Source organism: Dromaius novaehollandiae, chromosome 1 (assembly GCF_036370855.1).
Source record: "Dromaius novaehollandiae isolate bDroNov1 chromosome 1, bDroNov1.hap1, whole genome shotgun sequence".
In the NCBI taxonomy this organism is placed as follows: Eukaryota; Metazoa; Chordata; class Aves; order Casuariiformes; family Dromaiidae; genus Dromaius; species Dromaius novaehollandiae.
The window spans coordinates 136,507,299-136,526,499 of NC_088098.1; the positions used below are offsets into that span (position 1 = coordinate 136,507,299).

General features: G+C 38.1%; 1 protein-coding gene across 1 annotated transcript in view; it reads right to left on the bottom strand.

Annotated features, from left to right (window-relative positions):
• Window positions 1-16,668, bottom strand: part of BMX (BMX non-receptor tyrosine kinase) — a 28,872-nt gene extending 12,204 nt beyond the window's left edge. Inside the window, exons 1-10 of the mRNA XM_064499863.1 lie at window positions 16,605-16,668; window positions 15,783-15,929; window positions 14,648-14,752; window positions 12,139-12,220; window positions 11,206-11,325; window positions 8,954-9,015; window positions 4,066-4,244; window positions 1,991-2,053; window positions 907-966; window positions 98-152 (exon numbers count right to left, since the gene is read on the bottom strand). Of these exons, the coding sequence (XP_064355933.1) occupies window positions 98-152; window positions 907-966; window positions 1,991-2,053; window positions 4,066-4,244; window positions 8,954-9,015; window positions 11,206-11,325; window positions 12,139-12,220; window positions 14,648-14,752; window positions 15,783-15,920 (864 nt within the window). The 5' untranslated portion in view covers window positions 15,921-15,929; window positions 16,605-16,668. The remainder of the gene's footprint in view (window positions 1-97; window positions 153-906; window positions 967-1,990; window positions 2,054-4,065; window positions 4,245-8,953; window positions 9,016-11,205; window positions 11,326-12,138; window positions 12,221-14,647; window positions 14,753-15,782; window positions 15,930-16,604) is intronic.
• Window positions 16,669-19,201: the final 2,533 nt, after the last annotated feature.

A 19,201-nucleotide genomic window follows, 5' to 3' on the forward strand; every position in this document is an offset into this window, starting at 1 on the left:
GCTATTTGAAGAGCATCAGCATCCTCTAGCTACACAGTACCGCAAAGACAACAGACAGAAATATTTCCATATATAAGTGATAAAGGATATGTAGAACCTTCTGACGGAGCAGATGCTCAGACTGGGCACGGGAGATATTACCAGCATACCAACTGCAAGGAGAAATATTCAGCATATCATTGACAAGCTGATTTCTGAACAAGGCAAAACACAGAGATGAAAAATGCCAGACAAAGTAAATGTTTTCAAAACCGCTTTTAAAAGCCAGGGGGTAGAGCTGGGGCTTTTCCTGCATGTGTGGTGTTAAGTCACGGGATAAAAGGGAAATCACTAATCCCCATCTGCTTTACCCTGAAATATCTAGGCCCCTATCTGAGCCCACCCTGTGATTCTGACTTTCTTCAGTAACTCCCTGTAGGATAATCCTCCAGAGCTTTAGGGCTTCCAGCCCTACTGGAAGTGGTTCGCTCTGTCTCCTACAGACCCTGACATGGTTGTCTCCCTAAAAGCTGTGTGAGCTGCATAATTCTCCTCTGACCTTTGAACCTTCTGGTTCTCATAACATTTAAGTAAACAGAGAGATTCCAAATGGAGGACAGAAACCAGACATGCTATGTCAAATCAGTTCAGGGAGCTCAAATGAAGTCTTCTTAATAAAACTGCACTCTTATGAATCATCCCTTTGTTAGGGTGCAACACTGATTGGCTTAAATGCCTTTTATTGTCTGAAAACAAATATATTCATCCCTTCGGAATCTGTGGGTAGTGGTGTTGCTGATGACCTTAAACTGATGACAAGGCCTATAATTATTATCAATATTATGACAGCTGTATGTAGGACCCCATTTTTCTAGGTACAGTGTACATGTACAGTGGTTCTTATGAACACATATTCTACATACTCACTCATGCTTAGCAATACTCTGCTCTTCCGCTGATGAATTCTCACTGGCACTAGAGTTTTCCCTACAAAGATGAAAAATTTTACTGAAGTTGTGAAAAAATAGTAATGAAAATCACTTTCCTCAGGTTAGAAGTCATAGCACGTATATTTTATTTGAGTAATTCTTGCTATTATGTCATGGCCCAAGATGAGTACTTAAAAAGCTGAGAATATATTTTATTCCGTGGGGTTTTTTTTCTGACTTGAAAAACACTCACAAAGCCTTTCCCCTCCAGTAGCATTATGCAATGTGTTGGAAAGCCAAATATTCTCTGTGCATGCAGGCAATGAAACCACATATGCCTTTAGCAAACTTATGATGAGATTGCATCTACTTCTTCAAAAATTACATGGAAAAATTTCCCAAACTGCACAACCTTAAACTTCTCAAATAAATGTTATTAGCAAGAAAGACAACAGAAAGAGAGAAAGCAGAAAAAGCAGGAAAAGAGGCCTCTAATGTAAGCTTTTGCAGAGAAAAGTAGTATGCTGGCTTCTACAGGATACTGTAAGAGTAAGGTATTTTTAAGGAAACCTCTGAATCTTATCCAGCACTGTTTACTGTGAAAAAATCTGTTATATTTCTGTGAAATTTTCATGCAAACATTTAGGTAGATGCTTAATGTTTACAAGGTCATGCCATCTAACTGAAGAAGAGGGGTGTATCACTTGGACAGATTTAGACTCACTTTACCCTCTACTGGAATACTCACATACAAAAAAATGTATATGAGTGTTAGCAAGGCTTCTATTTTCAGGCTGAAATAAGAGTACACAGAGTGAAATCTCAGTCCCACTGAAATCAGGGGCAAATTCCTTTTGATTTAAATGAGAGCAGGATTTTACACTGATGTTTCTTGCATTAATGTATTAATCATGAAGACAAAGTTGTATTTGATTCTATACCTTTCAGGAAACTTTATGCAGAGTGCTCAGAAAGTAATTAAGCAAGCTATAAAAAAGCAAAATATTCCAGAAATGCTGCCTAATCTTTCCTAGAATGGTAAGAAGAACATTTAAGCAGTGGATGGCTGCATATTGATTTACCTTGGCTCATCGTCATTCACACATAATTTTCTCAAGTAAGAGCTTGGTACGAAACCTTCATTCCTGCAAAATAAACAGTTCACAATTCAGCTGTCGTACATGGTTGCATCTCAAATTTGGTCCCTTAAAATAGGAAATGGGATTAATCAGCGTTACCTGTTAGAATGCCACTAACGGAAATGTTCACAGTTAAAAAATTTCTGTTTCTCACATACCATGCAGAAAAATACAGAGGTAATTTGTTTTAGAAAATTACATTCAATGAAGTACTTTTTCCACTAGTCATTGAAATGACTTCTTCCTCAGTGATTGGCTTCATCATATGGAAGATTGGAACAGCTGTTCGACAATATCATTACATGCCATCTCAGTTGTGATAATGAAGGATGCCGGTGACTAATGCGTGCCAGCAGAGTATTCAAGGTCAAATACAGAATTCAGAAAGTCAACAGATAGGTAAGCACTTTCAGACACAATGCCAGATACAACTGAGAAGCTATGTTAACTGAATACAGACAACTGAGCTACCAGTTAAGGCAGTGTCAGCATGGCGTGTTGGACCTAAGATATGGGACCAAGAGATATCTGTAGCTGTAAGGGAGTGGATTCTATACTGTGCCCATCAGAAAAATAAGTATGGGGAGTAAACTCTATATTTGAATCCAGATAGAAGCACAAAGAAAGAACTTCTTCAGCACAGATCTCAGTGGAAACAGAAGAAAATTGAGAGTGTCTGATATCTGAAACAAGTAACTGCCTGCTCTTTGCTGCCACTACATTCAAGAAAACAAGATTTTCAAGCAGAATTTTAAGGTTTTTTATGATGCATATGTGATTTGTGCTTACAGAACCGATACAGCAAAAGTGACAGTTTCTGAAGTCAAAGAAAAGAACTATAAATGTTTCCCTTCTTCTTGATGTCTCTCTACTCCTTCATTCATCTCAAAATGCTCTACTCAGGTTCTATGAGTAGAGCTGCCTGCCTCATGTGCTTATACATAGCCATATACATTCCAATGTATGCATTTAAGAGTGTATCATCTCAGATGAATAATATATTACTATCTTTGATTTGCTGGGGTTGCATGCTGCTTTCTTCACCCAGACCAATATGCTGATTCTGTGATTCATGTGATACAGTTGCCTTATATAAAGTTAAGATTGCTTTCTTTGTTTATATACTTGCAGATGTAAACTTAATCAATGAACTGTGAGTAGAACAAGTAATTTCGCTCTGTTCCAAATCACTTTGGACATGCCCTAGCTAAGAAATTTTTCCCTTTTCCATTTCTATCAAGTACATAAAATCAAGTACAGCTAGTATCCATTATGAAATGGATAAGGAATCTTATCTCTTTCAGGCAACTCCTGTTTGTTGCTCCACCTCTGTCTCCAGCTTACTCCAAAAGTTCCTTCTCATTTAATGAGTTGAGGAGAAACTCTCTTTTCTGCACCAGCTGGAGATGAATGAAAAATATCGTATTTTAAATTGTTGAAGGGGATTCTTCTGCTTGTGGACCCCTAAGAGAATAACTTAGCTCTTCTATCCTGTGCAGGATGGGGGTGCTTTGTGTCTGTGAAAAGACATTGGTAAAGTTGGTGAGACTCTAAAATGAGAAGTGATTCCTGCTTCAACAGTTCTTACTTGTATCCTGTGCTGTCACTGCTATTGCAAGAGTGATGGTGTTGGTCTAAGGATGATCTGTGCATACAAGAGAGGCAACATTTGTGAGGAGAGATTTTATCTTTTTATTCACCCAACCTAAATAGTTGAAAAAATGGACAGCTTCTGAGTATACAAGCCCTTATTCAGGCACATATCAAAATTAAGGCCATTGGAGACTATTTCAGCTAGTATAGTAGAGAGTGACTATTATAAATCTTACCTGGCAGACAAGGATGGTAAAGAAAATGGAGTTGTACAGGGAAAATGAGGGTTCTGGAACAAACTTAAAAAGCTACTAACATAATTCTAAAATGGATCCTGAAAAGTATGAGGACTGCTTGCAGGATTGTCTGTGAAGATGTGATATGTAGAAGACCATGATTATGGAACTCATGTGGTTCAAACTTACCCTTCCAAATCCCTTACTTGCCACCAGTCAGAATTTTCTTCTTTCAGTACATAGTATTTATTGCTCTTAACAAGCCGAATAGTTGATTTTCCTGTGGGTTCATAGTTGCACTGGGCCAAAGCCACCTTCAGGACTGACTTATCTGGTGATGACACCTGGGGTAGGCTTCTACGCTTCTGCTTTTTGAAATAAAATGAAAGGGAGATGCAGCACAAGGTATAGCAAGAAATAACATGTGAAATGCACACAACTATTTGTATCTTTAATGTGCATAATGATTTTAGGCAAATTAAGCTATGCTAAGAAGGTGTACATAGCCAAGGACATTTTTCTCCATCCATTTAGAAACACACTCCTGAAACTGTTGTCCACCTTTCGAGACAGATGAAAACAGAACAAAGCCCCATCATTTACAATGGCACCAGAAGCAATACACTCTGAGTGGAGGCTGACACTGTTGTAATAGCGAGCTTTCAATACCAGGATTAGGTAGTAAACATGACTCATATCAAAAGCCTACCACCTATCTGAAGGTAATACTATTTAATGGATAGCTAAAACTCATGTGCTTTAGACACCACATGACCAAACTGTGTTTTATTATAACTAAGGGTGATGATGTCCTGTTGTATCAAAAGATCCCATCACAGTATTTTAAAATAACTCCTTCTGATTTTTAATGTTTTTTATTGATAGTAATGTTACCAATAAACAAAACAAGCATCAGCCAACTGTTTCTGATAGTCACTGAAAGTAGAAAGCCATGCTGATTGTAAATTGTTCCCTTTCTTTAGCATGTTTTATTGGATAAAATGGATGTTTCTCTGCTAAGCATGTATATCAAGAAGCCAATTCCTTGATGCCGAAATTTCCCTCTGCAAGGTTAAACAAGTGCAGGTATGTAATTGTGGCATTCATATCACCTACCTTTGACTCTAGTCTTCAGGTGAGATGTGTCATCCTGAAGAAATACCTGTCTCTAATCATTGATTCTTGAGAAAGCCTACACAACTAACTTAGATTGGATTTGTAGCATTAAAGTTAGGTGACACCAATCTATCCATAGGGTAAGAGAGCAGCTAAAATTAAGACACTGAAATGCACTTAGAAATTGAGAAAAGGTCATCACTGAGAAAATCCAAATGTCACAATATTTTAAGTACAGGGAAAGCTACACATAAAACATTGACAGCAAAGGATGGGGGAAAACAGCCAATACTTAGAAGAGATAACGGCAACTATCTGTAATCAAAAAGCCCTATATAGTGACAGCAATGTCAGGGAAGAATGACAAATGTCATCAGGCAGGCTGTGATTCCTTAACGAAGTCCTAGCAACCCTGGCATTGTATGTTTGCTTGTTTCCTCTTTACTGGCATTTATCTACTTAATTTAAACAAGGAAAAACTAAAGAGCCAAGTGAATGCCTGACTGAGTCTACTGAGCCAGAAAACACTCACAATCTCTTCTTGTAAACATGCAAACTCTGAATGTGACCTCACCAAGTTCTAGTGGAGAAACTCACTGTTTAAAGCCATATCACTCACAGCAGAATCCTCCTCATTTGACTGATCTTAGATCTGTTTCTCATGTAGTATTATTACTTGAACCCAATTAGGCTAGTTACTGTTGGTCATATCTTAGTTCAGTGGAAGCTCTGTGCAAAGTGAGCTTATAGCTTGGGGCCTGTATTAGGCACAATTCAACTCTTAGGCTGCCTGTTTGTTTTGTGGAATAATGATAGAACTAGAGTTGCCTGCATCTAGCAGGAAGATGGAGACAATCATAATGCAGAGAATAAACCTTTTTCTTTAAAGCATCTGGTGGCGTCATAGCAAGCTGGGATTCAGTAAACAAAGTGTTTCTGAGGCAACGTGCACCTCTGAGATATGGCCTTGGTAATTTTTGGATATGAAATTGTTCTTTCTTAAATTCTTGTGTTTTGCTTACAGAATGATCAGTGTCATATGCTGATGGAGCTTTCATCTTTTTATGTGAGGAGAAGAAAGTGCAAAGCATTGGCCAAAGTGGATGGCAGAATGAGTTCTGATCACAGAAACGAGGTTCGCTTTGTCCAACCTGCCAGGTGAAAGGACTCGCCAAAGGAAAGCACATTAGACTTGCTTCCCTTTGGGATTTACTGCTGGATGTGTATCTGCCTGTTGCAGTATTTTGGATGGACTCCACCCATAACTTGCTCAAGCTTAATGTCCTGATTTGTGTGCACATATGCAGCGCTCTATTTCCAGTGCTGGCTGAAAGCCCCAGGTTTCATACCTTCCTAATAATAACTGAGGGGAGCCTGCTACTTCCTTTACTCTGGCAGTGATATTATCTTGACTTTCATACTGATGACTGTACCACTATTATCCAAAGAGACTTACAGGTGAGAGTCTGAGATCCAAATGTGGTGTGGATATAGAGAACACACACTATCAGCATAATTGCTTTCCCACTATATGACTGGAAGCATGTGCTGGATCACTTCAGCTTCCATAAACCTTGTCTAATACATCCTCATGAGAAGATATGTGTGCGTACACAGTGGCCTTCTATCTGATCTACCGAAGCATTGGTCTGACCTACACAAACTATTTGTCATTGTAAAGAGAGCTGCTACCAGGTACCAGGAGAGGTGAAAGTGCTTCTGTGACAGAAAGCTCTCCCTGTTACCACAGCATAGGACAAACGCCCACTGGTTCCTACAAAGGCACATTTGTGCTCATTATTCTTTGTAACGGCATCATGCTTCAGGAACCAGCTCTTCTGTGGGAGACTAGAGGTATAATGCTGAGTTGAGGAGAGGAACAGGGACATCAGAGGTGCCATATGTGAAGAGAAGCCAATGCCAGTAGTAATTTGAGGAGAGAGATAGGGAACAAGACTCGCAGAGGCTGGGGAAGTGAGGGACTTGAACTGAGAGGCAGGTGGAAGGAAGGCTGGGGAGCACAATGATACTTCTCCTGACCAACCTGAGCAGACTAAAGAGGCAAAGTAAAAATGTGTTGAGAGCTTATAGCTGTAGTTACGGGAGCAAATATGGACTGTTCTTTATCATGAAAAGTCATTATTAGCCTTTATAACCTGATCTGTATTATACAGCTTGGAGAAATGAAGTCAAGCTGTTCTGACCAGATGTGGTAGTCATTGTATCTCCATTTATGGAACCTGTTCATGTCCCTGCTTTTCAAATTTCCCTTTCAAAATACCTTCTCAGAATTCAGGCAGATAATCAAAGTAAATCATAAAGGTCCAGCAGAAGCCAGCTTGTTCAGCAGCAGATTTGCATAGCTGATAATCTCTCCAGATAGACAAAGCATCCTTGATAGAAGCCAGGCAAGACAGACCATGGTATTCAAAACAAGCTACACTGCTATGTGTTCACAATGTTGTTATTTTGAAATGTCATTAGCAGAAAAAATGTTAAAAGTGTCATATCACAATCATAGCCTCTAATCATAGCCTCTTTTCAAGGCCTTATTATTATTTTTTAAAGCTCCATTTTACAGTCCTTGTGATTTTATCTTCTGTCTCTTGATAGTTTATGTGTTTCTTGAAGTCCTGGCAGTTCATGTCAATTGTACATTTTAGAATCCCAGCTTTCTCTCTTTTCTTTTCTTTTAAATTACTTCGTGGTTAAGAGAGAGAAGCTAGGAGATATGTCCCAAATGTATCCTAAAGATACAAAGAACAGAAGGCAAATGAAAAGAAAGCAGGAAATAGAGTTTTTAGTCTCATGTTTTTAAAGCCAGTCTGGTTTTATGTGGAGGAAGCTGCAGTAATGATTTGTGTATACATAAGACAGACCATACTGTCAGTCCTGTTTTAAATAGATAAAACATCATAACTTAAGCCGCTTCGTTGTCTTTTATTCTCTTGTTATTGTTATCTTTTCCCCATCTATGTATCTCAATAAGTAGGTTGGGCAGTGAAGCTAAGATCTGAGACTTCACTACTGCCCTCACATTTCTACAGGAGGGGACAGACATGGGGATAAACACAGCAGCAGGTCTTCCAGCCTTGCCAACTACTGCCCTTCTTCATCAAGGACCTTTGTGTAGTGCTCTACTACAGGATGGCTGAATCGGGCGTAAGCAGTGCTTTTTGACATCCTGGTGTCCTGGCTGTCTTTTCAGGTCTGCATGCCTATCCTTCTCAGAAGGACACCAAGGCCCACTGGGTGCTGGGTTTCTGTCTGATACAGGGTCAAGATATAGCCAGAAGTGCATAAAGAGCTCAGATGCACTTCCCAGTTCATTAATGTAGATGCAGTCTCTGTGGAGTTTGGCTAAACAGACTTTCCCTAAACAGGCCTCTGTACTCCTGACCCAACCCCAGTACAGCGTATCTTAAGAGCTGCCTGAGATAAGCGCAGTTCATTCACCTTTTCTCACTCCTACCAAGCAGGTATGATATTTGTTCACGTCTTCAGTTACCACATCTTCTCTAAGTACTATAAGCACTATTTGCACTGGAGGGAGGAGGGTGGAAGGTAGTTTTTGGCATCTCTAAGAATGAGGACTTCCTATGCACTAGAGAGCTAATTCTGATTACATTTCCCTGACTCCACTGGAAATAGGCTAGTAAAGCAAAAGATGTCACTACAAGGGCTGTAGCCAGTACTGGCACCAGCATATCAGTGAACTGAAAGTGACTGAGACTCTCCCTGTTTTCCACTTACGGCACGCTGAAGAGGGAGATATATCCTTCTCTCAGACATTCTGGTGGACACAAAGATGCTGAAGCTGCAGCACAGATTAGAGGTCTAGATCAGCTTCCAGTGAGTGGCTGTCTGCAGTTCTCCATCCCTCCCCACAACACCCCCTATCACCTGGATCCTGGGGGCTGGGTCTTTCCCTGTAGGCAGACACCAAACACTTCTCACCTACCAGTGTCTGAGGGACCGGAGGCAGTGGTTTCACAGCCTTGGTTGTACAATGTAGACCCACATCTAGAAGAGGGGGAGAAATAAAAAAGAAAACATGAATTTAATAAGGCTTTGCCTCTCGAGACTTTCTCACAAATCTACACAGTGGCAGCAACCGCATTATAAACATGAGGCATTGTGACAATTGACATTTCACCTTCCTGTTGCACAGATGTGTTTTAGTTCTGTATTTTCCAGCCTGTTAGTAATTCAAGCATCATCTCAATGTCTTTTTAAATCCCATCAACCATCGCTTTCATCTATGCCAGAATAAAAGTTAGGGAAACTTCGACGGAGGATTTAGCTCTGTGGTTTTCCCAGTTGTGTTAGCTTACTTGATTGTATACAAAGGAAAATACAGGAATGCTTCATTTTTATTTGAGCTTTCGTGATAGTTTCACGGACACTTGTAGTGGAACAGAACTTAAGGTATATTGCTTTCCATTACTCAGTGGTTAAAAGACTGAGGCTATCTGGAGTCTTCCTTACGCAGTCTCCCTGTGCTGCCTGCACCTCTGTTAGAACAGAAATGAAGTGCTCAATATACCAGAATTGTCTTTCTAATTGTTGTCTTGCCTAACATCATAGCTGATGATGAGACATCTTCTTGTCCTTGCAACAGATTGGGGGTTTCCTGGCCTTATTTGCATATGTAACAAGTAGTTTTGAAGCTATGTGAGCCTATTTAAATTACTGTTACAAATCAGCTGACAAACTCTTCACATTATTTACTGTTCTATATTCATGAAATCTGTATTAACAGTAGATAAGCCTGTATCATTAATTTCAATTTTCAAAAGCAAATGCTGCATTATGATAGGCAGTCTCAAAGATATAAATCAGGTTCCTAACTGCTCACACCTACATTTTTGAATGTGCCTTTTATTTTGTGTTCCTACATGTTTGAGACTGTAAATGCTTAAGACCAAGTTTCAATCATGACTGAAATCAGTGGATTTATCAGTGCTCTACACCTCTAAATAATCAAGTTTTAAAAGACTGAAGCCCAATTACTCATAAACTGCTGTTCCCTTCTCCAAATGTGGGCTTTTACTGTGAAGCATGCATGCAGACATTTTCACTTCTGAAAATGTGAAACCTGGGAGGATACCATTTTATAAATTTTCCCCTCTCAGTCTTTATAGTAAAAAATAAAGACTTTAAACAATTGTGACTAAGTTCTATAAAATATTTCAGATATGTATATTCAAAGGAAGAAGAAAAATCATATATGCTGAAGGTTATCTTTTATTTAACAGAATAAAAGAAAAGCAAGAAAAATAAATAGAAAAAGAAGTTAAAAGTTAAAAAGTAAGCTCTATTTTATGCTATCATCTTAGCAGACTCCTGGAGTCTGCATTCTCAGTTACTTTGTGTTCCCCTGCCAGACTGCTGGGGATGTAACTTGTATTCATTTATCGTTCTACTTCCATTCTTTATTTTACCATTTTTTTCCCCAAATGCTGCTTTGGCAGGAAATGCACAGAGATCATTATTTACAGGTAAAGCAGATCTTGGTAATTCCTAAATATTTTCTTCCTAGGACTATCCATTGTAAGGAAAAATCTGATTTGCAATTTTCTTCAGCTAAACTTATATCCCAGCGGTGTTCAGTTTATAAAGCTAAAATTAATTTTTAGCTACTCCCCTGAGTCAGCTGGTCCCATTGTAACTTACTTCCTCTCATTGCAAAATTCCAGAATGTATCCAAAAAAATGTTTTGAGGAAAAAATAGCACATTGTTTAGAAAAACATACATCATATGAATATAATCATATATGAATAAAATAATTCTATTTAGTTGTGAAACTGGATTGTTTTATGCTGATTCATTCACATTCTTGTGGCAAATTTCTATTGTTTCTACCTGTATAGCTATTTGGACTTTACCATTAGAAGTGTCTTACAGCATAATGCTACAGTTTAGCCAGAAATCTTAAAAATGAGGAGAAAAATATATCCATTGGTTCATTTTGTGTGTAAAAATGTCACTAACTTTGTGATCAAACACAGCAGATCTCATTTAGTGCATTACTTCCCCCAATTGTACTGCAAACTACAATGTTTGCATTGTTAAGGGAGTTTAACACATACATCAAAAGGCATTGGTAGATCAACTTTTATATTCATATGACTTAAATATCCACATGGGTTTGGCAATATTGTGAAAAGCATCAGTGAGACTAAACAAGCAGAAATAAAAGAGCATATTACATTTCTCCCAAATTGTACATCCGGGGGCTGCTTTACACGTCTGGTTGCAACAGAGAAACTTCCCATTGGTGAAGAATCCTTTGTGGTACTTGTTTAGTAGATCGGAATTGTCTTTAATTTCTGAAAAACACACAGAAAGCAAAGAGAAGATCAAAGGGTGTACAACTGGAATGCTTCTTATGATTAATAGAGGCTGCTGCACTAAACCTTGGGACCCAGGAGGCAAAGGGAGAGTTCACAAACAGACAGGTAGCTCATATGTGGGCTTACAGGCGAAATTTGAGAGCGTATTTGTTCACAGCCCACTGCAAGTCCAATGAAATAAATGGAATGAACTTCGGCAAGTTTTCTACAGATTGTATACTCTTGTTTCTACAAGGGGCAGGATGTGTAGGGGGATGCTTTATTAAATGCGAGGTTTATGCCTTCACTGGAGTTATGCAGGGACGCAGTTTTTGCCTACAGCTTATGCTTTGCCTACAACTTATGCTTTGCAGGACTGTGATTTTGCTCCACCTAAAACAAAAGAAATTTCCTTGCGAGAAAAAGAGGAAAATACAATGGAAAAAGCACTGGCATTATGGTTTATCAGAATGGCATTTATATAGGAAAGCGCTATACTAACCAAATTAGAAATGATTGCGCTCTATTAATCTGCATTGGTAAAGACTGAGGATAGGATGAAGACTAAAAAATGCCTATGAAAAATACAAAAATAAGCTTTATTTTGGTTCATTTCTCACTGAAATTTTCATCCTTTAAAATTTCTAATCAATTCTTGAAAATACCATGCATTTCAACCAGCCAGTGATGAAGTAGAAATGAAACTAAAAACAGGTGAAAAAGTATTGCAGTAAAATGAGGGAGCAGGAGCATTTTCCTATCTCTCCTAATGTAATTTGAATTTTTTGGTACACAGAGGAATAACGTTACCTTTATGCAAAGCTGTCAGCCATCGGTTCCGACTCTCTTCACTAGCTGCATAGACATAGAGCAGGCCATCCTTGTATACAATCTAGAAGATGTGGGGAAAGCCAGCATCGTGAGAGCATACTGCCCAAAAGCTTGGTACTGTGTAGGAGGGGAAAGGACTAGGGGATAGGAACCAAAGAAACAGGGTTTGCAGGACCATTGACATGAAATGCACACAACTTAGCAAGGTTTCTCAGAGACCAGTTATTGTACTGCTGTTTCATATAAATACAAACCTTATATGCACTAGCTCAACCAAAGTGGTCTGTGTCCTTGAAAACTGCAGAAACAAAGAACAGCATGGAATATTTCTATATACCCGTTTTACATGCACAAAAGACCTTGAAGCCCACATATAAACTTTCTTTCCTCTTGCAATTTTTCTTGATTCAAATTCCAGCCTTTTGCTCTTGTTAACACAGGGCAAGACTAAATGCTTATCCAGGCCAGGACCCTGTCTCTGACAGAGCCAATAACAAACGCTGAGGCAGAGTATAAGTGCAGAGCATCTGTATAGTGATCAGGGAATCCTAATCGAGAGGTTATGCATTCATACTTGATAGCCCATGACAGATTTTTTCCTATGAATTAGTTCAGCGGCCTTTTAAATTAAAGAATTAGTATCTATACCATCCTGCACAAAGTAGTCCTAGAACTTAGCTACACATTATGAATAACAGGCTCCTTTTGTTTGTTTTGAACCTATCTTCTACTATCTTCTTTTAATGCCCAACCTAATAATTACTAACATCTGCTCTGTTTTTTTAATCACTGCTTAGCACTGAGCTGACTTTTTCAATGAACTATCTCTTATAACCCAGTTTCTCATTCTGACTTGTAGCAATAAATTCAGAAACTATTTTATACATATATACGTGTGTGTGTGTTATATATGTTATATATGTTATGCATGTATGTGTCTACATGTCTATGTTAAGTCAGGGTAGCATTTCCCTTTTCAGTCATCCGCACTGAATTTCAAATGCCATTTTATTGCTTTTGTTTGTTACTCTGAAGAGGCCTCATTATTAAATGTGTACTCACACTATAAATATACATGACCCATCAATTTGCTTCCTGTCTCTTTATTTAGCTAAACGGATAGAGCTCTGTGAGCTTTTCATTTTAAATCATGTTTTCCAACCTATTAGTCATTCTCGAGGCTCTCCTCTGACCTCTCTTCAGTTTACAACATCTTTCTTGAATTATAGTCACCAGAACTAGACACAATATTCTCCTGATGGTCACAGTAGTGTCAAAACAAAGGCAACATAGCCTTCCTGATTTTACTTCATACGTGCCTGCTTCCATGTCCAAGGATAACATTAGCCCTTTTGGCCGCAGCATCACACTGGGAATTTATGTTCAGCTATCATGATCCTGAAGGCTGTTTTAGAGACACTGTTTTCCAGAACAGACTCCCCCACCCTGTAACTACAGGACACATCCTTTTTCCCATTTAAATGACTTATGTGCTCCTGAGAGAAATACACTAATTCAATATAAACATGCCATTTAACACTACAAAAAGGGGAGCGAGAAGGCAAAGCGAGACAGGAATGACACTTAGGATTAGGCATGCAGTAGAATACTAAGCCTCTCTCTTGAGGTTGCTCTTGGGCATGGCAATTATTGCAGGGTCGTGAATTAATACACTATTCAGCAACCACTTTAATCACTTCTCCCAGCAGCCTGCTGCATGCTTGCACTTCCACTGTTTGGCAGTGGCACTCCAAAAGGAGACCTGTAACCACTTTTCACATCTGCGTGTCCCGCTGCTCATGGAATTGGAATTGATGGAGGCTCTAAGAGGAACCTGAGCAGAGGAACTGAAACAGATGACAGGCAGCAAATCTAAAGTTACGGTTTTCTCAGCACATTTAATTCTTGAACACATATGTAGTGCTTTGTGCAGCTGCATCTTCTGATGCGTGCACAAGTTACTGTATATGTGCAGTATATATGCTGAAGGCATAGCTTTGGATTTCCTGACTGTGGCATATGTGAATAGTAACAAGCTAGTAAGAAGTCAAATCCTGCACTTCGTACTGAGGCAAAACAACCAAAGTGGAAAGAGACAGTGAGAATTAAAACAACCAAAACAACCAAAGTGGAAAGAAACAGTGAGAATTAAAATAAGAATTTTTAAGTGTTTAATACTGCCTTAAAATAAGTTATAGAGATATACTCTCTATATTTCAGATCATATTAAAGCAAACCTATGATACACCTACGAAAATAAAAGAAGCAAGACTTCATCTAAACTCTATCACAGTCAAGTGAAAACATTTCAGCAAAATCACAACTTCAGTAACATGGACTGATTTTCTATCTGCTATAAATATCTGTAGCACTCAGCATTAGCAGGCATCATCACCCAGGACAGTAATGATCAGTGTAATCTGTCGAGGCCTTACAGTGACTGGAATATTTCAAAAGAAATGTGCATGTAATGGATTTCATGGCTAACCTGAAATGGATATTGTCTTGCAGGAGGTGTTGATTCCTCAAGACTCACTGTTTCAACACATCGGATTTTCTTAATATCAATTGACCCCTTTTTGCTTCCTCTTTTCTAAGGGAGAAAAAAGCACAGCAGAGTGTAACCTAAGATTAAGCACCATTTTGAACACAATCTAAAGTATTTCAGATTCATTACTTTGTGCAATTTGATGTTTCAAGCTGCATAAGCCAGAGTTTCAGACTTGTTAAACTTCATGCAAAAGGTATTAAGAAACCTCCTTGGTGCCTCACCTGCACCCAGTATATGGATCAAGTACTTTTTTAAGTCAGTTACAAGAATCACAGGATACAGCCCTACATCTGAGAAAAAAAATCTGCTGCAACTACAGATTACAAGGCAGAAGGGGGACTAGTAGCAAAAGGAGAAAGGGGAATTAAGAGGAAAATACCTTCAGTGCAAAATAGGAGCCTGGCTGTCATATTCATAATTTTGTTAAGGTAATGGAACTCATTCTCACTAAGATTCCATGCAATTTTCTAAAGGAACATAGCTCACAGCAGGAGTCCAAATGTATTAAAAGGAGCAAAAGCTTTAAAGCAAGTTGCCTGGGACATATATTTGCATGTCCGGAGATCTTCTGAGTGAAAAGCTATCTTCTGTGATATACAGTCACTTTTTAGGAAACAATGATAGTTTAACCATCTGCTTTGTGCAATTGAGGGATAAAATTCTGAACTAATTATGCTTCTCTTAAGTAACTGCTGAAGCCAGTTATTTTCATCAGTTCAGAGGGAGGCATGAACAGGGAAGACATCCCTATTCAAGACAATGCTTAAACATATGCCTAATGTTAATTACCTGCTTAAGTTTTGTTGTCTTTGGAAGGACACAAACAGATGCTCAATGGTAAGCATAATAGTAAAAGCTGTTCTGAATACAGACACTCCTAAGCCTGAGGCTAAATGCTTTCCTGAGCTGAAACTAGGATTTGGTACCCTCTAATTTTTTAATTCTACTTGAAACAAAATACACCTGTTGTTCAAATACATAGTATCTAATCAAGTTTCACAGAAGAAAAACAGAGGAATAAGGTGACTTTGGAAAATCTTAGAACAGTGTCCTTAAGGAAATGACTTCTTACCTCTTTGTCATATTCATAATAAGAAAGGCTTGCTTTTGTGAGAACAAACAACCGTTCCTTGTAATTAATTGGTGAAATCTTTTTCTTCTGTTGTGACTTCTTTAAAAGAAGCTCTTCTAGAATTGTTTTGTTGTCCATTATATTTCCCTAAAAGAATGTCACAGTTACTTTATTACTATTAATAAAAATAACAAAAACAATTACAGCAACTGTAATACTGTATATATTAAGAACTGTTGTCCTCTATATGTACTATAAATTTTATAGTAATACATGGTTACAAAGCATGTGCTTAATGCTGCTTAAACAAATAAGGTTGATTACCTTATTCACTGAGTAAAACCAATCATAATATAGTAAAATTAAGTTAGAAATATGCTGTAATTCTAAATAAGGCATCTCTGTTATTTTATTGTCTGAGTATTTCTCCTTTTAAAGCCATGCACTCTTTCTGGCAAAGGATGATCTACTTTAAGCATAAATGTATCATATCTGCAGCATAATATGGAAGTCATTATAGAAGCAAAGACAACAAGGAAAGGAAAGAAAGCCCTTCTATCTGCAGACCACAAAAGCATACCTAGTGCTGACGAATGGGTTTTCTGAACTGGAAATTTCCCATTTCTTTCTTTCAACTGAAACAAATGCACATTTATGGAACAGTGACATGTAAAAAGATCAAAAAGTAAAAACGTTTTTGCACTAATACATGCACATATATATCTATTTTTCTTAGTCTTGATAATCATACAATAGTAAGTGCTAAGAAGGATGAGATCCTTCATATTTATGTAAGTTTAGTATGGTTTCACATTATCTTACCCAAATATAAAGAAAGTATGTCCTTTGCCTTGTACGCTCTGGAACTCCGAAGGAATGCGTTCTGTTAAGCTACACACTTCTTTATGTCCCTATTCATTACAGAGAGCCTAGTAGAAAGAAAGTATTTGCATGACACTCATTGCACCCCTTCCATGTGTCCACTGAATCTGATCCGGAGCCAGAAAGGAACAAATATCTAGCAGGAACAGTCTGAGGACAGGTAGGTGGACGTGACTAGGAGTTACTTCATCATGGATATCTGGGTAGGGGGCACCCGCAAAGACCTTCCACTAAGTCCCTTTTGGACAAGTCACTGCATGTTAGTGCTACTGGTCAGTCAGTTTAAAGGTAATCTCCTCAAGACATGTAACATCTGAAGGAGATATGAGCTTAGGGCAGATAAACAAGGAGTTGGGGATGAAATCTTGCGATTGAAACGGCTGTTCTGATGTAGGGGAAAGGGGTATCCATCTCACTTCAGGAGTTTTTTCAGACACTACAGTGTAGGACTTGTCCTGACTGTACAAGTAACTAGTGGACAGTTAGGAGTTAGTTTAGTGTAGCTTAGAGAAGCTGTCTTTGCAATTAAAATACTAGGTCTGATAGAAGATCTAAAAATGCTGTCATTCTCATAGTAGTGCAGTAAGAACTGTTTTTGCAACAGCATCTGGCTTTCTTTCCTTATGCTGGAAAACATCTAATCTTTAGGTCCAGTCCGTTCAAATCCATGGAGCTCCCAGGGATACTGAAGGCCAGAAAAAGGTGAGTGAGATGGAATTTCAGCCACTTTATTTTAAAACAGCTGCATTATTTGCAGGTTCTTCTTCTGGGATTGTCACTATGAGATCTTTACAAAATTTTGTAAATATCTGTTGCTCAAATTAATCTGAAATATTACCAGAATTCCCAGGATTGATAATGTTGTTCATGTGCAAATAGTATTCTAATCTACATTGGCCCTAACACTATGACAACTGAGAGCGCAGAGAATCTGCTAAAACCACATCGAGTGACTACAATCTAAACTTCGTGTGCCTTAGAAAAAAGTCCAAGTGCTTCCATTACTATTTGTGGAAACACTAAAAAAACTACCTTCGGTTTCAAAAAAGTTGTGCCATGACTGCATGCCAAGGTATGACCAGAAAAAAAAGGATCTGCCACAATATGTAATTTAATTTAATAATAGTACCTCGTGTGTTTTACTCTGTACCTTGCTACATCTATTTGTAAACAAACAGTATAAAATATAATGTTTTAAATATAAATTATTAAATACATTGTAGACTCTTACAGGTAAAGGTATATTAAATAAAAAGTAAGTATTTGTAATATTAAAAATTTTATTTTCTTGATATGGGAAAAACACATTCCCTTCCCATAGTAATTAGCTGAAGATAACATTCTTTTAAATTTCGGAACTCAATGGCTCTGTATATGTCCTTGCATAGTAAATGACATATTGGATCACCTAGTGATCTAATAGCATGACTTCTACCTTGTTGTCTGTGGACCTGTAGCAAGCACATGATCTACTCCTAAAGATGCAATAAAGGGTAAAAGGTATAGGCTAAGAAAAACACCTTTAAAACTCAGAAAAGTCTATAAAAATGATTACATCCCTTGGTTCCTCTAAGCCAGAAGACTGTATTCACTCTTCGATGAAGCAGCTGCTTAGACTGCAGCATATATAAGCCACTTCATTACCAGAGTGCTCTGGCTCTATTTCAAAAAAATGTTTTCCAGATTTTGATTTCTCAATACAATTTGAGATAGAAAACAATTTCAAGCTCTAAAAAAAATCTTGACAGCTAAAGTATTTCCTGTACAGCTCAGTCAGACAATACTCTTCCCTTCTTCCTTGTGGAAGAGAAATTACAAAAGCTGAAGTTATGCCAAAAGAAATGTTTAATTTTTTTTTAACAAGATTACAGCTGCAGGAATAAAATGTACTTGTGTTGCAGCAGAGCTCCAATTGTCTGTAGTTTTTATGCGTAATACCAGCATCAAGTGACTTACTTGGCAAATCTTAGTAATTTTGGTGTTTTGATGAAAATAAAATTTTTATTTCTGCTATGTACGGTTTGAATTAATCCCCAGCTTCCCAGAAAAAAGAAAAAAGAACTTTTGCAGAAGGTGTTACTTACTGAAAATAGCTGTTTCCTTTTTTATTGTCATTGGTGTGGAAGATCATTAAGTAACCCCCTCCCACACAGTTGTTGGACTGAATGTGATATTAACATTTACCTGTTATCAAATATAAAAGGTAACACGGAAAACCACATAGTGGGGGCAGTCTAATGCTTCTCATCTGCATGTATATCTCCAGTTTATCCCATTACAAAATACCTATTACTGTGTTCCTCAATCTTTCCAGACTGCTGCTGCCTTCTACAAAAGATAGAAAAGTGTGCATCCTTCTATTTAATGCACAAGAATGAATCCACATGTCTGAAAGTCCACACTCGTAAGCCTATAGGATTGGTGTGTTCTAGTGATGCTTTTGGGGTTGGAAGGAAACGCTTGACCTTGAAGTATGGGTGCCAACGGGAGTGAGATTTGTCTTAACTTTAGATTCTAAGGGCATTTTCAAGTTTTCA